Source organism: Scyliorhinus torazame, chromosome 29, assembly GCF_047496885.1.
Source record: "Scyliorhinus torazame isolate Kashiwa2021f chromosome 29, sScyTor2.1, whole genome shotgun sequence".
NCBI lineage: Eukaryota > Metazoa > Chordata > Chondrichthyes > Carcharhiniformes > Scyliorhinidae > Scyliorhinus > Scyliorhinus torazame.
The window spans coordinates 26,814,896-26,835,575 of record NC_092735.1 but is presented as its reverse complement, the minus strand read 5'-3'; the positions used below and the strand labels follow the sequence as shown (position 1 = coordinate 26,835,575).

The 20,680-nt window shown below is 51.6% G+C and overlaps 1 protein-coding gene across 2 annotated transcripts in view; it reads right to left on the bottom strand.

Moving 5' to 3' along the window:
* Nucleotides 1–20,680, bottom strand: part of LOC140403966 (DNA polymerase delta catalytic subunit-like) — a 306,416-nt gene that overhangs the window by 100,554 nt on the left and 185,182 nt on the right. For both annotated transcript variants that reach the window (XM_072492263.1, XM_072492264.1), the window contains exon 23: nucleotides 17,078–17,166. In XM_072492263.1, coding sequence (XP_072348364.1) covers nucleotides 17,078–17,166 — 89 coding nt within the window. The remainder of the gene's footprint in view (nucleotides 1–17,077; nucleotides 17,167–20,680) is intronic.

The following is a 20,680-nucleotide window of genomic DNA, read 5'->3' as shown; positions in this document are numbered from 1 at the left end:
GGAATGTGGCTTCTAGGGACTTTTCACAGTAACTTCATTGAAGACTACTTGTGACAATAAGCGATTATTATCTTTGTTCTCACTGGAACGAAGGAGGTTGAGGGGAGACCTGATAGAGGTATACAAAATTATGAGGGGCATAGACAGAGTGGATAGTCAGAGGCTTTTCCCCAGGGTAGAGGGGTCAATTACTAGGGGGCATAGGTTTAAGGTGAGAGGGGCAAGGTTTAGAGTAGGTGTACGAGGCAAGTTTTTTTACGCAGAGGGTAGTGGGTGCCTGGAACTCGCTACCGGAGGAGGTGGTGGAAGCAGGGACGATAGTGACATTTAAGGGGCATCTTGACAAATACATGAATAGGATGGGAATAGAGGGATACGGACCCAGGAAGTGTAGAAGATTGTAGTTTAGTCGGGCAGCATGGTCGGCACGGGCTTGGAGGGCCAAAGGGCCTGTTCCTGTGCTGTACATTTCTTTGTTCTTTGTTTAAAAGCTAGTGACATTGAAACAAACCTGTTGGACTTTAACCTGGTGTTGTAAAACTTCTTACTGTGCTCACCCCAGTTCAACGCCGGCATCTCCACATCATGGTCTTATGAAGGCGAGGCACTTGAAGCATGACAGTAAACGGCATTTCACTTGACATTCCCCATATGCTGTCGTACTGTTTAAACACACGGCAGCACGGTAGCATTGTGGATAGCACAAATGCTTCACAGCTCCAGGGTCCCAGGTTCGATTCCGGCTTGGGTCACTGTCTGTGCGGAGTCTGCACATCCTCCCAGTGTGTGCGTGGGTTTCCTCCGGTTTCCTCCCACAGTCCAAAGATGTGCGGGTTAGGTGGATTGGCCATGCTAAATTGCCCATATTGTCCAAAATTGCCCTTAGTGTAGGGTGGGGTTACTGGGTTATGGGGATAGGGTGGAGGTGTGGACCTTGGGTAAGGTGCTCTTTCCAAGAGCCGGTGCAGACTCGATGGGCCGAATGGCCTCCTTCTGCACTGTAAATTCTATGAAACAGAGCTCCTCAATGATTCAGCTGGCGAAAGCAAAAGAGTAGCTGAGCCATAAACACAGGATGATTTTAGCTTCTAATCTTGGTCCGAACACAGGTAGATCTACGCCTCAGTATCTCCTCAACCATAAGCAGAGTGAGAGCAACTTGGACACAGAGCAGTTAGACAGAACTATCTGTTCCTATGCTGTAAATTAGCCCATAATGGATTCGGGGGGAGTGGGGGGGGGAAAGAGAGAGAGAGAGAGAGAGAGAGAGAGAGAGAGAGAGAGAGAGAGAGAGAGAGAGAGGGAATTACAACTTACAACATAAGAAATAGGACCAAGTATAGGCTGTACAGGGCAGCACTGTTGCCTCACGGAGCCGAGGTCCCAGGTTCGATCCCGACTCTGGGTCACCGTCTGTGTGGAGTTTTCACATTCTCCCCGTGCTTGCGTGGGTTTCGCCCCCACAACCCAAAGATGTGCAGGTTAGGTGGATTGGCCGCGCTAAATTGCCCCTTAATTGGAAAAATTGAATTGGGTACTCTTAATTTAAAAAAAATTTTTTTTTTTTTTTATAAAGTGTAGGCTGTACAGCTCCTCATCCTCCTGCGTCATTCAATAGGATTACAGCTGATCTACCTCAGCTCCGATTCCCGCCCTATCCCTGCATCCCCAGAAGTGTCCAAATATCTATTTATCTGGGCCTTGAACTTATTCAACAGTGGGTAGAAATTTTCAAGAATCACAACCCTAAGTGCAGGGCCGTTGGCTCCTGACCTCATTAAATCCTTGATCCAAACATGTTCAGAAGAGCTGAATTTCGGAGCTGAGGCGAGAGTGACTGCCCCGGATATCAAGGCAGCACTTGACTGACTGTGGCATCAAGAAGCCCTGGCAAAATTGGAGTCAATGGGAATCAGGGGGAAACTCTTCACTGGTAGGAGTCCTGCCTAGCGGAAAGAAAGACGGTTGTGGTTGTTGGGAGAGCAATCATCTCAGTCCCAGGACATCTCTCGGTTTCCTTAGGGTCGTGTCCTAAACCCATCCACTTTCAGCTGCTTTCATCAATAACCTTCCCTCATCGTAAGATCAGGAGTGGGGACGATTCACCGATCATTCACTAATGATTGGGTAATCTTCACCGTCATTCGCAACTCCTCAGATACTGAAGCTGGCCTTGTCCCATATGAAGTAAGACCTGGATATCATTCAGGCCTGGGCTGATAAAATAGGTGATATTTGTGCCACACAATGCCAGCCAATGATCATCTCCAACAAAACGGAATATAACCATTTCCCCCATGACTTTCAAAGGCATTACCAACACTGAATTCCCCACTATCAACATTGGCTAGAAACTGAATTGAACCGTCCATATAAATACTGTGACTACGGGAGCAGGTCAGAGGCTGGGAATTCTGCAGCGGCGAACTCACGACCTGACTCCCCAAAGCCAATCCACTATTTCCATGGCACAAATCAGGAGAGTAATGGAATGCGGATGACTGCAGCTCGACAACTGAATAAACACTGAACAGCCCTCAATGTTTAGTTCCCATCCTTGGTCACCTTGGAGCCATGTCTCCGTAATCTCAACTATATCACACCGATGTTCAGCTATCTGCGCAGCTAATTCATCCATTTTATTTCGAAAGCCCTGAGCATTCAGGTACAAAACCTTAAGGCTAGTTCTTTTAATGGGGCAGCATGGTGGTTAGCACTGCTACCTCACAGTGGCAGGGACCTGGGTTCAATTCTGGCCTTGGGTGACTGTGTGGAGTTTGAACCCCCCACCTCCCCCAATGTCTGCGTGGGTTTCCTCCGGGTGCTCCGGTTTTCTCCTACAGTCCAAAGATGTATAGGTTTGGTGGATTGAACTGGTTAAATTCCCCCTTAGTGCCCAACGGGAAGATGGTGTTACGGAGTCGGATGGGGGAGTGGGCCTTGTTGGGGTGCTCTTTCAGAGGGTCGGCGCAGACCGATGGGCTGAATGGCCTCCTTCTGCACTGTAGGAATTCTATGATTCTATGAACGTTCCTTTTCTTTTTTTTTAAATTCTGGTCCTTGATTACTCTGCCTATCACTTTTCTTATTTTCCTTGTTCTTTATTTCCCCTCCTCTGAATCCTTACATCGGGAATCTGCAACCCTTCCCTTCACACCATCTCTTCTTCCATGTATTTATCCTTGTTGTTTCTACTCTGACTACCACGTGGCACTGGTAGTAATCCTGAGATCACTACTTTTGAGGTCCTACTTTTCAACTTGGTTCCTAGCTCCCTATACTCTGCGTTTAGGAGCCCATCCTTTTTTTTTTACCCATGTTGTTTGTACCAATGTGCACCACGACCACTGTCTGTTCACCCTCCCCTTTCAGAATGTCCTGTAACTACTCAAGAGACATCCTTGACCCTAGCACGAGGGAGGCAACGTACCATCCTGGAGTCTCTTTTGCAGCCACAGAAATGTCTATCTACACCTTTTGCCCCTCCCCTGCGCAGCAGAGCCTATTGTGGTGTTACGAATTTGGTTGCTGCGGTTATCCTCCGAGAAGCCATTCCCCTCAACAGCATCCAAAACGGTACATCTGTTTTGCAGGGGTTTAGATACATAGAAGATAGGAGCAGGAGGAGGCCTTTTGGCCCTTCGAGCCTGCTCCGCCATTCATCGCGATCATGGCTGATCATCCACCTCAATAGCCTAATCCTGCTTTCTCCCCATATCTTGGATCCCATTCTCCCCAAGTGCTATATCCAGCCGCCTCTTGAATATATTCAAAGTTTTAGCATCAACTACTTCCTGTGGTAATGAATTCCACAGGCTCACCACTCTTTGTGTGAAGAGGTGTCTCCTTATCTCTGTCCGAAATGGTTTACCCTGAATCCTGAGAATGTGACACCTGGTTCTGGACACACCTATCATTGGTAACATCTTCCCTGCATCTACCCTGTCTAGTCCTGTTAGAATTTTATGTCTCTATAAGATCCCCCCTCATTCTTCTTTTTAAAAAAATATATTTATTCCAGTTTTTCAACAAATCTTCAACAAAACCTGCCCCAACAAAAAGAAAGAAACAAGAACACAATAAGCAGAAATTATACATTGGATTTCCCCCATATACAATAACCCCCATATAACATTTAAGAACACAAATAGGGAACCACCCCCCCCCCCCCCCACCTTCACTCAAACACCACCCCAAAAGACCCCCCTTGGGATGCTGCTGCTGACCTCCTCCTAACGCTCCGCGAGATAGTCTAGGAACGGTTGCCACCGCCTGAGGAACCCTTGCACAGACCCTCGCAAGGCAAACTTTATCCTCTCCAACTTGATGAACCCTGCTTTGTCATGATCCAAGCTTCCACACTAGGGGGCTTCGCATCTTTCCATAGTAGCAAAATCCTCCGCCGGACTACCAGGGACGAAAAAGCCAGAATACCGGCCTCTTTCGCCTCCTGCACTCCCGGCTCGCACGATACCCCAAATAATGCCAATCCCCAGCTCGGCTTGGCCCGGGCGTGCACCACCTTGGACATAGTCCTCGCAAAACCCCTCCAAAACCCATCCAGCGCCGGGCACGACCAGAACATATGGACGTGATTTGCTGGGCTCCCCAAGCACCTCCCACATCTGTCCTCCACCCCAAAGAACCTACTCAACCTCGCCCCTGTCATGTGCGCTCTGTGAGTAACTTTGAAATGTATTAGGCTGAGCCTGGTGCAAGAGGAGGAAGAATTAACCCTACTCAGGGCATGAGCCCACAGATCCTCATCTATCTCCTCCCCAAGCTCCTCCTCCCACTTGCCCTTTAACTCCTCCACCAAGGCCTCCTCCTCTTCCTTCAGCTCCTGGTAAATCGCCGAAACCTTGCCTCCTCCAACCCATACCAAGCTTCCTACCTCCAAGTCCGGAATACGCCCCAACATCCGTTTCATGAATCCAGCACCGTCCCAATTCGGGGCGTGTACATTTACCAATACCACCCCCATCCCTTGCAACCTACCGCTCACCATCACGTATCGCCTCCATTGTCCGCTACTATGTTCTTGGCCTCAAACGACACCCGCTTCCCCACCAGTATTGCCACCCCTCTATTCTTGGCATCCAGCCCCGAATGGAATACCTGTCCCACCCATCCCTTCCTTTACCTGACCTGCTGAAGCATGACCACGTCTGCCTTCAGTCCCTTTAAGTGCGCGAACACTTGGGCCCTCTTAACCGGCCCATTTAGGCCTCTCACATTCCAAGTCCAAGTCCAATTTTTCAGTTCAAGTCCAATTTTTCCGTTTGGATAAAGGTCCAAGCCTCTTCTGGTGTTTCGAAATAGGGGCGTCGGTCCTGATAAGTGACCCACAGTCGCGCTGGCTGCAGCATTCCGAATCTCACCCTTTTTTTATGCAGCACCGCCTTGGTCTGGTTGAAGCTCTCCTCTTTGCCACCTCCGCGCTCCAGTCCTGGTAGACTCGGATCACTGCATTTTCCCATCTACTGCTCTGCTCCTTCTTGGCCCATCTCAGGACACTCTCTCTGTCCGCGAAACGATGGAACCTCGCCACTATCGCCCTTGGCGGCTTGCCAGCCTTGGGTCTCCTCGCCAGGACCCGGTGAGCCCCTTCTAGCTCCAGGGGACTCGGAGAGGCCTCCGCACCCATCAGCGAATGGAGCATCGTGCTCACATACGCCCCGGCATCAGCCCCCTCCACTCCTTCGGGGAGACCCAGAATCCAGAGATTCTTCCTCCGTGACCTGTTCTCCAGGACCTCGAATCTCTCGGCCCACCTCTTGTGCAGCGCCTCGTGCGCCTCCATCTTCACCGCCAGGCCCAAGATCTCGTCCTCGTTCCCGTTAGTTTTTTCCTCCACCGCTCGGAGCTCTACCGCCTGGGCCTTCTGGGTCTCCTTCAGCCCCTCGATCGCCAACAGCATTGGCGCCAGCACCTCCTTTTTAAGCTCCTCCACGCAGCACCTGAGAAACTCCTGCTGGTCCGGCCCCCATGCTGCTCGATCTCCGCCCGCCGCCATCTTGCTCTTTTCCCCCTCGTTTCTGCCGCTGCTCCAAAGCCTCTTTTTCCGTCGCTCCACTTCTAGTCCCCTCCATACACAACGGAAGGGGAACCTTACTTCACCTTCCCACACGGGATTTGGTCAAACAAAATTCCGTTGGGGCTCCTCCGGAGAGCCCAAAGGTCCGTTCTAGCGGGAGCTGCCGAAATGTGCGGCTTAGCTCCGCATCGCCGCAACCGGAAGTCTTCTCCAACCCATACACCCAAAATCACCCTGTCCTGAATCCCATGTGCCGGAAGCAGCGGGAATTCCCTCACCTGCTGCCTCACAAACGATTTCACTTGCATGTACCTGAAAGCGTTTCCCGGGGGTAGCCCAAACTTCTCCTCCAGCACCCCTAGGCTCGCAAACGTCCCATCGATGAACAGGTCCCCCATTCTTCTAATCCCTGCCCGATGCCAGCTCCGAAAACCCCCATCCATCCTTCCCAGGATGTACCGATGATTCTCCCGAATCGGGGACCAAACCGAGGCTCCTACCTCGCCCGTGTCGCCTCCACTGCCCCCAGATCTTCAGTGCCGTCGCCACCACTGGACTCGTGGTGTACCTTGTCGGCGAGAGCAGCAGCAGTGCTGTCACCAGCACCCTCAGGCTCGTGCCCACACAGGACGCCATCTCTAGCCTCTTCCACACCGCCCCCTCTCCCCCCATTACCCACTTACGGATCATCGCCACATTAGCTGCCCAATAATAGCCACACAGATTCGGCAGCGCCAGCCCCCCCCCTGTCCCTGCTACGCTCCAAAAACACTCTCTTCACCCTCGGGGTCTTATCTGCCCACACAAATCCCATGGTGTTCCTGCTTACCCGTTTGAAAAAGGCCTTGGGGATCATAATGGGAAGGCACTGGAACACAAAGAGAAACCTCGGGAGGGCCGTCATTTTGACTGGCTGCACCTTACCCGCTAGTGAGAGTGGCAGCATATCCCACCTTTTAAAATCCTCCTTCATCTGCTCCACCAACTGCGTCAAATTGAGCTTGTGCAGGGCCCCCCAACTCCTAGTTACTTGGATCGTAGGTACCGAAAGCTCCTTTCCGCCCTCTTCAGTGGTAGCTCGTCTATCCCCCTTCCCTGGTCCCCTGAATGCACCACAAAGAGCTCACTCTTCCCTACGTTGAGTTTATACCCCGAAAAGTCCCCAAACTCCCTAAGGATCCGCATGAACTCCACCATCCCCTCCACTGGATCCGCCACGTACAACAACAGGTCGTCGGCATACAACAACACCCGGTGTTCCTTTCCCCCCGGACCAGTCCCCTCCATTTCCTGGACTCCCTCAGTCCCATGACCAACGGCTCAATTCCGGTGCAAACAAGGGGGACAAGGGGCACGTCTGCCTCGTCCCCCGGTACAGCCGAAAGTACTCCGACCTCCGCCGGTTCGTAGCCACACTCGCCACCGGGGCTCTATATAGCAGTCTGACCCAGCTGATGAACCCCTCCCCGAACCCAAACCACCGCAGTACTTCCCAAAGATACTCCCACTCCACCCGAACAAAGGCCTTCTCCGCGTCCATAGCTGCCACTACCTCCGCTTGCCCCTCCACCGAGGGCATCATAATCACATTGAGGAGCCTCCGCACATTTGTTTAGCTGCCTACCCTTCACAAATCCCGTCTGGTCCTCATGAATCCAGTCCTCAATTCTCGTAGCCAGCACCTTCGCCAGCAACTTAGCGTCAACATTGAGGAGCGAGATTGGTCTATACGACCCACATTGCAATGGATTCTTGTCCTGCTTCAAGATCAAAGAAATCAGCGCCCTGGACATTGTCGAGGGCAAGGTCCCATCCCTCCCTCGCCTTATTAAAAGTCCTCACTAGCAATGGGCCCAGCAGGTCCACGTATTTCCTATAGAATTCAACCGGGAACCCATCCGGCCCCAGGCCTTCCCCGCCTGCATGCTCCCCAGTCCTTTAACCAGCTCCTCCAGCCCAATTGGCGCCCCCAAACCAGCAACCTCCTCCTCCTCCACCCTCGGGAACCTCAGCTGATCTAGGAATCGTCGCATCCCCTCCTCCCCCGCTGGGGGCTCAGACCTGTACAGATCCCCATGGAAGTCCCTAAATACCTTGTTTATTCTCACCGCACTCTGCACCGTATTCCCCCCTCTATCCTCAACTCCACCAATCTCCCTCGCTGCCTCCCTCTTACGAAGCTGATGTGCCAGCATCCGACTCGCCTTCTCCCCATACTTGTACGTCGCCCCCTGCGCTTTCCTCCACTGTGCCTCTGCTTTCCCAGTGGTCAACAGGTCGAATTCCGTCTGGAGGTTCCGTCGCTCCTTGAGTAGCCCCTCCTCGAGGGCCTCTGCATACCTCCTGTCTACCCTTAGAATCTCCCCCACCAACCTCTCCCTCCCCTCTCTCTTCTCCCTGTGGGCCCTAATGGAGATTAGCTCTCCCCTGACCACCGCCTTCAATGCCTCCCAGACTACCCCCACCTGCACCTCCCCGTTGTCGTTGGCCTCCAAATATCTTTCAATACACCCCCTCATCCGCCAACAGTCCCACATCGAGGAGCCACAGCGGGCGCTGGTCCCTCTCCTCCCTCAACTCCAGCTCCACCCAATGCGGGGCGTGGTCCGAGATGGCTATGGCTGAATATTCCATTCCCTCAACTTTCGGGATCAGCGTCCTACTCAAAATTTAAAAATCTATCCGGGAGTCGGCTCAATGGATGTGGGAAAAGGAGGAAAATTCCCTGGCCAGCGGCCTGGCACACCTCCATGGATCCACTCCCCCAATCTGGTCCATAAACCCCCTGAGCACCTTGGCTGCAGCCAGCCTCTTACCTGTCCTGGACCTAGAACTGTCCAGTGCTGGGTCCAGCACAGTGTTGAAGTCGTGACCCCCCCCCCATTATCAAGCTTCCTACCTCCAGATCCGGAATCCGACCCAGCATACGTTTCATAAATCCGGCATCATCCCAATTCGGGGCATATATGTTCACCGGTACCACCCGCACTCCCTGCAACCTACCGCTGACCATCACATATCGACCTCCATTATCCACTACAATATTCAGTGCCTCGAACGACACCCGCTTCCCCACCAGTATTGCAACCCCTCTGTTCTTCGCATCCAGCCCTGAATGAAAGACCTGCCCTACCCATCCCTTTCTCAGCCTAACCTGATCTGCCACCTTCAGGTGTGTCTCCTGGAGCATGACCACATCTGCCTTCAGTCCCTTTAAGTGCGCGAACACCCGGGCCCTCTTGACCGGCCCGTTCAGGCCCCTCACATTCCAAGTTATCAGCCGGATCGGGGGGCTACTCGCCCCCGCCGACTAGCCATCTCCTTTTCTCGGCCAGCCACGTGCCCGCGCCTCCCGCATCCTCCAGTCCCCCAGGCGGCGGACGCCCCCCCCCGCCCCACCCCCCCAACTACCTCTCCTACTTCCAGCTCCCTTTTGGCCAATACAGCAGCAACCCAGTTCCCCCCATCCCCCCTGCTAGATCCTCATCCAGCCATTTTGCTCCCCCATGACACTCCCTTAAGTCAGCTGACTCCTGCTGACCCCAGCCTCTCCCGCCATCCCATCGACCCCCCAGTGAGAGAATCCCCCCACCCCTTGGCAGTCAGTGTGCACTCCTCTCCAGCACTGCCCCCCCCCCCCCCCCCCACCGGCCACGCCCCCATTCTTCCCGAATGCAGGAAAATGCCCGCACTTTCCTGAGCCGGCCCCGCCCCCTCTGGCACAGCTCCTTTTTGCGGCCTTACCCCAACTCCCCATCCCCGGGCCTTCACCCCCCCCCCTTCCTCTGTGGGGCCCTGCCCCTCCAACACCGACGCCCACACTCTCCCACAGCCCCCACATCAAATCCATTCACCCATCCCCACCCAGCACTCAAACCCAGAGAACATTCCCCAAACACGGTAAACACAGTAAACATGCCCCCACGACCAACCCTCAATTTGAGTCCAACCTTTCAGTCTGTATAAAGTTCCATGCCTCATCGGGTGTTTCAAAATAGTGGTGCTGATCTTGGAACGTGACCCACAATCGCGCTGGCTGCAGCATCCCGAACTTCACCCCCTTCCGATGGAGCACCGCCTTAGCCCGTTTGAAACCAGCTGTCTTCTTAGCCACCTCCGCACTCCAGTCCTCATAAATTCAGATCTCCGTGTTCTCCCACCTGCTGCTCCGCTCTTTTTTGGCCCATCTCAGGACATACTCTGTCCACAAAGCGGTGGAACCTCACCACTACAGCCCTTGGCGGCTCGTTGGCTTTGGGTCTCCTTGCCAGGACCGATGAGCCCCATCCAGCTCCAGGGGCCTCGGGAAAGCTCCCGCGCCCATCAGCGAATTGAGCATCGTGCTCATATATGCCCCGGCATCGGCCCCTCCACTCCTTCAGGGAGACCCAGAATCCGAAGATTCTTCCTCCTCGACCTATTCTCCAGGTCCTCGAATTTTTCCGCCCACCTCTTGTGCAGCGCCTCGTGCGCCTCCACCTTCACCGCCTGGCCCAAATCTCGTCCTCGTTCTCCAAAGCTTTTTGCCGCACCTCCCGGATCGCCGCCCCTTGGGCCTTCTGGGTCTCCACAAGCTTCTCAATCGCCGCCTTCATTGGCACCAGCATTTCGGTCTTCAGCTCCTCAAAGCAGCGTTTAAGAAACTCCTGCTGCTCCTGCGACCACACTGCTTGGTCTCCACCCGCCGCCATCTTGCTTTTCCTCCCTCGCACTTTTCGCTGCATCAGAATCACCTTTTTAGCCACTCCACTCCTGGTCCAATCCATATAATGTCGGGGGGACCTTGCTGGCACCTTCCCACACTGGAAGCCGTCGAACAATTGCCGTTGGGGCCCCTCCGAAGAGCCCAAAAGTCCGTTCCCGGTGGGAGCTGCCGAACGTGCGACCTACCTAGGCATAGTCGCAACCGGAAGTCCCCCCTTATTCTTCTGAACTCCAGCGAGGACAATCCCGACCTCGTCACCTTCTCCTCATATGACAGTCCCGCCATCCTTGGAATCAGTCTGGTAAACCTTCGCTGCACTCCCTCGAGAGCAAGAACATCCTTACTCAGAGAAAGAGACCAAAACTGCACACAATACTCCAAGTGTGGCCTCACCAAGGCACTGTACAGTTGCAGCAACACATCCCTGCTTCAAAACCTCTTGCAATGAAGGTCAACATACCATTAGCCTTCTTTACCGCCTGCTGCACCTGCATGCTTACCTTCCGCGAATGGTGCACAAGAACACCCAGGTCCCGTTGCATACTCCCTTCTCCCAATTTACAACCATTCGGGGAGTAATCTGCCTTCCTGTTTTTGCTTCCAAAATGAATAACCTCACGCTTACCCAAATTATTCTGCATCTGCCATTGGTTTGCCCACTTGCCCACAGGAGATTCCTCCACTGCCTACCTAGTGCTCTTGCTCTGCCTGGTGGTCACCCATTTCCTTCCAGCCAGTGGAGTGTGACCACCACGCTGTACCTGCTATCCACGATATTCTCCACCTCACGGGTGCTCCACTGCTCCAGCTCCAAAACCTGGGCTTCCAGGAGCTGCAGCTGGAGACACTTCCTGCGCAAATGCTGGTCCTGGGAACTGGAAATGGTCCTGGTCTCCCACATGGAGCAAGAAGAGCAGGCCACATTGGGCATTGAGCTCTCCCGCCATGTCTTGCTCCTTTAAAGTGTGGTATCAAATAATATTAACTAGTATGTCTTCTCCGCTCCTTGTTATTATAGAATATATAACTGTACTCGCCCAATCAGCTGCTTTGTTTTCCTTAGGAGATAAAAACATGCAGTATGCTTTCTTACATTCAATGGCATTACCATCGCTGAATCCCCCACTATCAACATCCTAGGGGTTACCATATAAAGACAGGTGCCACAAAAGCGGGTTACAGGTGAGGGATCCTGCGGCAAAACTCACCTCCTGACTCCCCAAATCCTGTCCACCATCTACAAGGTACAACTCAGGAGTGTGATGGAATACTCCCCACTTGCCTGGATGAGTGCAGCAGCCCCAACAATTAGGGCTGGTTTAGCTCCGTGGGCTAGACAGCTGGTTTGTAATGCAGAACAAGGCCAGCAGCGTGGGTTCAATTCCCCAACCAGCTTACCCGAACAGGCGCCGGAATGTGGCGACTAGGGGCTTTACACAGTAACTTCATACTTGTGACAATAAAAGATTATTATTATTAATACTCGAGAAGCTCGACACCATCCAGTGCAAAGCAGCCCCGCCTGATTTGCTCCCCTTCCATAAACATTCACTCCCACCACCACTGACAAACAGTGGCAGCCCTGTGTACCATCTACAAGATGCACTGCAAGAAAATAAAACAAGACTCCTCAGACAGCATCTGCCAAACCCACAACCACTAACCATCTAGACAGACAAGGGCAGTAGACGAATGGAACAGCACTGCCTGGAAGTTCCCCTCCAAATCACCCACCACATTGACTTGGGACTTTATCCCTATTCCTTTGCTGTCACTGAGTCGAAATCCTGGAATTCCCACCCTAACAACAGCGCGAGTGCAGCTACGTCACCTGGGCTGCAGCGGCTCAAGGCAGCAACTCACCACCACCTTCGCAGTGGCAATTAGCGACGGGCAACAAATGCTGTCCCAACTAGCGACAGCCACGTTCCTTGAATGAATAAAAACAAACTAAAACAAAAAGAACCCCGTGGAAAATATATACCGAAATGTAGTAATTAAAAAAAAAATGTAGAGTATCCAATTCATTTTTCCAATTAAGGGGCAATTAAGTGTGGCCAATCCACCTAGCCTGCACATCATTGGGTTGTGTGTGTGTGTGTGGGGGGGAGGGGGACCCACGCAGACACGGGGAGAATGTGCAAACTCCACACGTACAGTGAGGCAGAGGCGGGATCGAACCTGGGACTTCGGCGCCGTGAGACTGCAGGGCTAACCCACTGCGCCACCGTGCTGCCCCTGAAATGTAGTAATAACATTCAATTACCAATAGAGGCAAAGAGCATCCATCGATATAAAATAGTGGCAGGGAAGGTCATGAATTTTGCCCCATTCCTCATATTGTTCCCCTTTTGCATAGGTGTTATTGATTAATAAGGAGAATATTAATCAATATACCAATCATAGATAGCAGCTTCAGGGAATTAGTTACACCAAAGATTGGAGATAGGTGGGTAACTGTAAGAGGGACTGGGAAAAAGCAGTCAGTGCAGGGATCCCCTGTGGTCGTTCCCCTGAGAAACAAGTATACCGCTTTGGATACTTGTGGGGGGGGGGGAGACTTACCAGGGGTAAGCCATGGGGTACGGGCCTCTGGCACGGAGTCTGTCCCTGTTGCTCAGAAGGGAAGGGGGGAGAGGAGCAGAGCATTAGTAATTGGGGACTCTATAGTCAGGGGCACAGATAGGAGATTTTGTGGGAGCGTGAGAGACTCACGTTTGGTATGTTGCCTCCCAGGTGCAAGGGTACGTGATGTCTCGGATCGTGTTTTCCGGGTCCTTAGGGGGGAGGGGGAGCAGCCCCAAGTCGTGGTCCACATTGGCACTAACGACATAGGTAGGAAAGGGGACAAGGATGTCAGGCAGGCTTTCAGGGAGCTAGGATGGAAGCTCAGAACTAGAACAAACAGAGTTGTTATCTCTGGGTTGTTGCCCGTGCCACGTGATAGTGAGATGAGGAATAGGGAGAGAGAGCATTTAAACACGTGGCTACAGGGATGGTGCAGGCGGGAGGGATTCAGATTTTTGGATAACTGGGGCTCTTTCTGGGGAAGGTGGGACCTCTACAGACAGGATGGTCTACATCTGAACCTGAGGGGCACAAATATCCTGGGGGGGGAGATTTGTTAGTGCTCTTTGGGGGGGTTTAAACTAATGCAGCAGGGGCATGGGAACCTGGATTGTAGTTTTAGGGTAAGGGAGAATGAGAGTATAGAGGTCAGGAGCACAGATTTGACGTCGCAGGAGGGGGCCAGTGTTCAGGTAGGTGGTTTGAAGTGTGTCTACTTCAATGCCAGGAGTATACGAAACAAGGTAGGGGAACTGGCAGCATGGGTTGGTACCTGGGACTTCGATGTTCTGGCCATTTCGGAGACATGGATAGAGCAGGGACAGGAATGGATGTTGCAGGTTCCGGGGTTTAGGTGTTTTAGTAAGCTCAGAGAAGGAGGCAAAAGAGGGGGAGGTGTGGCGCTGCTAGTCAAGAGCAGTATTACGGTGGCGGAGAGGATGCTAGATGGGGACTCTTCTTCCGAGGTAGTATGGGCTGAAGTTAGAAACAGGAAAGGAGAGGTCACCCTGTTGGGAGTTTTTTTATAGGCCTCCTAATAGTTCTAGGGATGTAGAGGAAAGGATGGCGAAGATGATTCTGGATATGAGTGAAAGTAACAGGGTAGTTATTATGGGAGACTTTAACTTTCCAAATATTGACTGGAAAAGATATAGTTCGAGTACAATAGATGGGTCGTTTTTTGTACAGTGTGTGCAGGAGGGTTTCCTGAAACAATATGTTGACAGGCCAACAAGAGGCGAGGCCACGTTGGATTTGGTTTTGGGTAATGAACCAGGCCAGGTGTTGGATTTGGAGGTAGGAGAGCACTTTGGGGACAGTGACCACAATTCGGTGACGTTTACGTTAATGATGGAAAGGGATAAGTATACACCGCAGGGCAAGAGTTATAGCTGGGGGAAGGGCAATTATGATGCCATTAGACGTGACTTGGTGGGGATAAGGTGGAGAAGTAGACTGCAAGTGTTGGGCACACTGGATAAGTGGGGCTTGTTCAAGGATCAGCTACTGCGTGTTCTTGATAAGTATGTACCGGTCAGACAGGGAGGAAGGCGTCGAGCGAGGGAATCGTGGTTTACCAAGGAAGTGGAATCTCTTGTTAAGAGGAAGAAGGAGGCCTATGTGAAGATGAAGTGTGAAGTTTCGGTTGGGGCGATGGATAGTTACAAGGTAGCGAGAAAGGATCTAAAGAGAGAGCTAAGACGAGCAAGGAGGGGACATGAGAAGTATTTGGCAGGAAGGATCAAGGAAAACCCAAAAGCTTTCTATAGGTATGTCAGGAATAAGCGAATGACTAGGGAAAGAGTAGGACCAGTCAAGGACAGGGATGGGAAATTGTGTGTGGAGTCTGAAGAGATAGGCGAGATACTAAATGAATATTTTTCGTCAGTATTCACTCAGGAAAAAGATAATGTTGTGGAGGAGAATGCTGAGCTCCAGGTAAATAGATTAGATGGCATTGAGGTACGTAGGGAAGAGGTGTTGGCAATTCTGGACAGGCTGAAAATAGATAAGTCCCCGGGACCTGATGGGATTTATCCTAGGATTCTCTGGGAGGCCAGGGAAGAGATTGCTGGACCATTGGCTTTGATTTTTATGTCATCATTGGATACAGGAATAGTGCCAGAGGACTGGAGGATAGCAAATGTGGTCCCTTTGTTCAAAAAGGGGAGCAGAGACAACCCCGGCAACTATAGACCGGTGAGCCTCACGTCTGTAGTGGGTAAAGTCTTGGAGGGGATTATAAGAGACAAGATTTATAATCATCTAGATAGGAATAATATGATCAGGGATAGTCAGCATGGCTTTGTGAAGGGTAGGTCATGCCTCACAAACCTTATTGAGTTCTTTGAGAAGGTGACTGAACAGGTAGACGAGGGTAGAGCAGTTGATGTGGTGTATATGGATTTCAGCAAAGCGTTTGATAAGGTTCCCCATGGTAGGCTATTGCAAAAAATACGGAGGCTGGGGATTGAGGGTGATTTAGAGATGTGGATCAGAAATTGGCTAGCTGAAAGAAGACAGAGGGTGGTGGTTGATGGGAAATGTTCAGAATGGAGTACAGTCACAAGTGGAGTACCACAAGGATCTGTTCTGGGGCCGTTGCTGTTTGTCATTTTTATCAATGACCTAGAGGAAGGCGCAGAAGGGTGGGTGAGTAAATTTGCAGACGATACTAAAGTCGGTGGTGTTGTCGATAGTGTGGAAGGATGTAGCAGGTTACAGAGGGATATAGATAAGCTGCAGAGCTGGGCTGAGAGGTGGCAAATGGAGTTTAATGTAGAGAAGTGTGAGGTGATTCACTTTGGAAGGAATAACAGGAATGCGGAATATTTGGCTAATGGTAAAGTTCTTGAAAGTGTGGATGAGCAGAGGGATCTAGGTGTCCATGTACATAGATCCCTGAAAGTTGCCACCCAGGTTGATAGGGTTGTGAAGAAGGCCTATGGAGTGTTGGCCTTTATTGGTAGAGGGATTGAGTTCCGAAGTCGGGAGGTCATGTTGCAGCTGTACAGAACTCTGGTACGACCGCATTTGGAGTATTGCGTACAGTTCTGGTCACCGCACTATAGGAAGGACGTGGAGGCTTTGGAGTGGGTGCAGAGGAGATTTACCAGGATGTTGCCTGGTATGGAGGGAAAATCTTATGAGGAAAGGCTGATGGACTTGAGGTTGTTTTCGTTGGAGAGAAGAAGGTTAAGAGGAGACTTAATAGAGGCATACAAAATGATCAGGGGGTTGGATAGGGTGGACAGTGAGAGCCTTCTCCCGCGGATGGATATGGCTGGCATGAGGGGACATAACTTTAAACTGAGGGGTAATAGATATAGGACAGAGGTCAGAGGTAGGTTCTTTACGCAAAGAGTAGTGAGGCCGTGGAATGCCCTACCTGCTACAGTAGTGAACTCGCCAACATTGAGGGCATTTAAAAGTTTATTGGATAAACATATGGATGATAATGGCATAGTGTAGGTTAGATGGCTTTTGTTTCGGTGCAACATCGTGGGCCGAAGGGCCTGTACTGCGCTGTATTGTTCTATGTTCTAATATAGGGTGGCAGCCACAAGGGAAACAGATTTGCCTAGTCATATCAGTTACTCAGAATTCTTAGCCTGAGGGGGGGGGGGGGGAGGAGGAGGAGGAGGAGGAGGAGGAGGGAGAGGAAGAGGAAGAGAGAGAGAGAGAGAGAGAGAGAGAGAGAGAGAGAGAGAGAGAGAGAGAGAGAGAGAGAGAAGAGAGAGAGACATTCTCGCCGATCCAGGCTGTACCCTTTAGCTGGCTCGATGACAGTGGCTCCAATGTAGTCCTCTCCACCCTCTGTTTTGACCACAGGCATCACCAGGTCGTGCTTCATTGCCTAGCAACAGAAAGAAGATTAAACACACCAAACTCATTTTGCCACATCAACCCAGGGGATGCTTTTCAAATTATTTATTTTTTTCAAGTGACAATTAACTGTATATTTTTTTAATGCAGCAAAGATCACGAGGCAAGTTCACGGGAACCGGTGTTATTTTTTTTTTTACTTCTACGCAACCTTGCACCGGCAGAAAAAGCCTAAATTCATAATTTCTTGCAACGTTATTTGCCACCTGGCTGCCTCAGCCTTACCACCACAACAATTAAAGTACCTCTGATTTCGTAAAATGCGCTGATCATCATCAGAGCAGCTTCAGCAAACAAAGTTTAACACTGAGCCGCAGGGATATTAGAATGGACAACTAAAAGATTAGACAAATTGGTTAATTTTAAGGAGCATCTTAGACGAGCAGAGTAGAGTAGGGAGAGAATTCCAGAGTTTTGAGCCCAGCAGCCGCAGGTCACCAATGGTAGAGTGATTAAATGTTTGTGGGGGGGGGGGGGGGGGGGGGGGGGGGGGGGGGGGGTGCGTGCTGGAGGCCAGAATTTGAGGAATGCAGAGGTCTTGGACGACCGCAGGGGTATCGGATTCGAGGGAGTGTCGTCACCATGGAGGGATTTGAAAACAAGGATGAAAGTTTTAAAATTGAGGCGCTGTTGGACTGAGAGCCAATCAAGCCAGGGAGCACAGGGGTGATTGTTGAACGGGATTTGTTGCGGGTTAGGACACGGCTGGGTAGAATTGTAGATGAGCTCAGGTTTTGCCACATGGAAGATGAGAGGCCGGCCAAAAAAGCACAGCAATAGTCAGCTGTAGAGTTAACAAAAGCACAGATGATGATTTCGCCAGCAAACGAGTAGAAGCAGGGTGGAGATGGGCGATGCTGCAATTAAGCGATCTTGGTGATAGAGCAGATTATGTTGTCAGAAGCTCAGCTCAGGTGGAGTTTACAGCAGCAACCAAAGATAATGGGAGAGATCTACCGGCCACGTTGCGCCCGAAAGGCGGCGCAGCGTGTCAGGTAGATGCCGGGTGATCTCTCTTCCGGGATCAACCCGGCTCGCGAAATCTGCCTCTGGGCCTTGGCAGAACTCGGGCGAGCGCCATTCAGTGCTGGTCACCACAAACGGGGACCAGAGGGGACGGCACTCGTGGGGGTCTCCCAGGGGATCAGAGGCCCCCAGGTGCTTGCCCTCTGATAAGGGTGCACCCTGGCAGTGCCACCTGGGTGCCAGCCTGGCACTGCCAAGGTGTCCAGGTGGCACTGGGAGGGTTTTCTGACAGTGACTAAGGCTTGGGTGGGTCTCTTCTTCCTGGGGTAAAGAGGGCAAGGTACGAGGCAATTGTTATCTCAAATCATGCTCCATATTTTGTAGTTTGAGCCAGTTCCCCCTCAACGCCCGCCATGAAGATGGGACACAAGGTTGTTGGCAGATAAAGGTTTCTGTGAGTGTAGAATCTTTGCCATTGGGGAGTACGTCATGTTAAACAAGAGCGACACTATCTCCCATCTACGTTGTGCGAGGTCCTCAAGTTGGTCATTCGGGGAGAGATCATTTCTAAAAGTCACACAGGGAGCGGAGGGTGGAGCAGCAGAGACTGGTGGACTCCACCCTAGAGGTGGACCGCCAGTGCTCGACTGCCCCTACACCGGGGTTGTTGGCGGGTAGGAAGAAGTTGCTGACGGAGTTTGAACTACTCCCGACGGGTAAAGCGGTGGGGTCAGCTGCAACGCTCGACCTTTTATGAACACGGGGAGAAGGCCAGTCGCCTTTTAGCGCACCAGCTGAGGCGACAGGCGGTCTCCTGTGATATGTGCAAGGGGTGGGGTTAGTAGGGCTGATCATGGTTGGAATGTGTTATTCATGCACTGTCTCTGTATATATTTGTAGCTATTGTGGATTTATCTTATAGTAATGAAATATTCTTTTATAATAAAAAAGATATTTAAAAGAGATGGGTGGTGAGGTAGAACCGGATGTCTGTTATCAGTGTACATGTCCAATCTGATGGTGGCATCATCAGAAAACACAATGGTGGATGCTAAACAGGAAGGAGACAAGGGATGCCACCTAACCGTGAGAGAGGCCATTTCAGGTGATTCTCTGGCCATGACTGGGTAATTGAGAATAGAACCAGAAAGAACAATCCCACCCAGCTAAATGATGGATGAGAGGAGTTGAAGGGTGGTGTGGTTAACCGAGCCAAAGGCTACAGGCAGCTCAAGAAAGTTGGACAAACCTCTATACTTAAGCAGGTCAAGGCAGATAATGCAGTGTAATAGAACAGATCCCACATTTTGCTCTTTGGTTCAGCATCAAGCTAGTTGCTAATTAATGATTCCAGGGACTTCCGGGTGCGGCGATCACCAGCTAGGTCTCACGTTTCGGCACCTCCCGTTCGAACGGACTTTTGGGCTCTTATTGGGAGCCCCAACGGCAATTTTTGACGGCTAAACCCATTGTGCGGTGAAACAGAAGGGAGTCCCCCCGGATGTACATGGAGAAAGGAGATAATAGTGGCCGGATTGCAGAGGATCTTCTGGAGCAGCGGCAAGGAAGGGAAGCACAAAGCAAGATGGCAGCGGAGGGAGGCCGTTTGGTATGGGGCCCGGAACAGCAAGAGTTCCTTCGGAGATGTGTTGAGGAGCTAAAGAAGGAGGTGCTGGCCCCGATGCTGCAGGCGATTGAGGGGCTAAAGCAGGCGCAGAAGACCCAAGAATTGGAGCTTCGTGGTGTGAAGGCAAAGGCTGCCGAAAATGAGGACGAAATACAGGGCCTGGTGGTGAAGACAGAGACACACGAGACAGGGAGATGGTCCTGAGATGGGCGAAAAAGACACGGAGCTGCAGGTGGGAGAACGCGGTGATCCGCGTGTACCAGGATTGGAGTGCGGAGGTGGCGAGAAGGAGGGCGAGTTTCAATCGGGCCAAGGCGGTGCTCCATAGAAAGAAAGTTAAATTTGGTATGCTGCAGCCGGCGAGATTGTGGGTTACACATCAAGGGAAACACCACTACTTCGAGACGGCAGAAGAGGCGTGGACATTCATTGAAGAGGAGAAGCTGGACTTCCGGGTGCGGCGATGACCAGCTGAGTCGCACGTTTCGGCAGCTCCCGGTGAAACAGACCTTTGGGCTCTTGATAGGAGCCCCAACGGCAATTTTGACGGCTAAAAACACTGTGCGGTAAACCAGAAGGGAATCCCCCCTGGATACGGATGGAAAAAGGAGGAGAAAGTGGCCGGATTGCAGTGGATCCTTTAGAGCAGCGGCAAGGAAGGCAAGCAAAAACCAAGATGGCGTCGGAAGGTGGCAGTTTAACATGGGGCCCTGAACAACAAGAGTTCTTGAAATGCTGTGTGGAAGAGATCAAAAAGGAAATGAAGAAAGAGCTGTTGGCCCCGATACTACAGGCGATCGAAGGGCTAAAGGAGGAACAAAAGACCCAGGAGCGGGAGCTTCGAGTCGTGAAGGCAAAGGCAGCCGAGAATGAGGACGACATACAGGGCCTG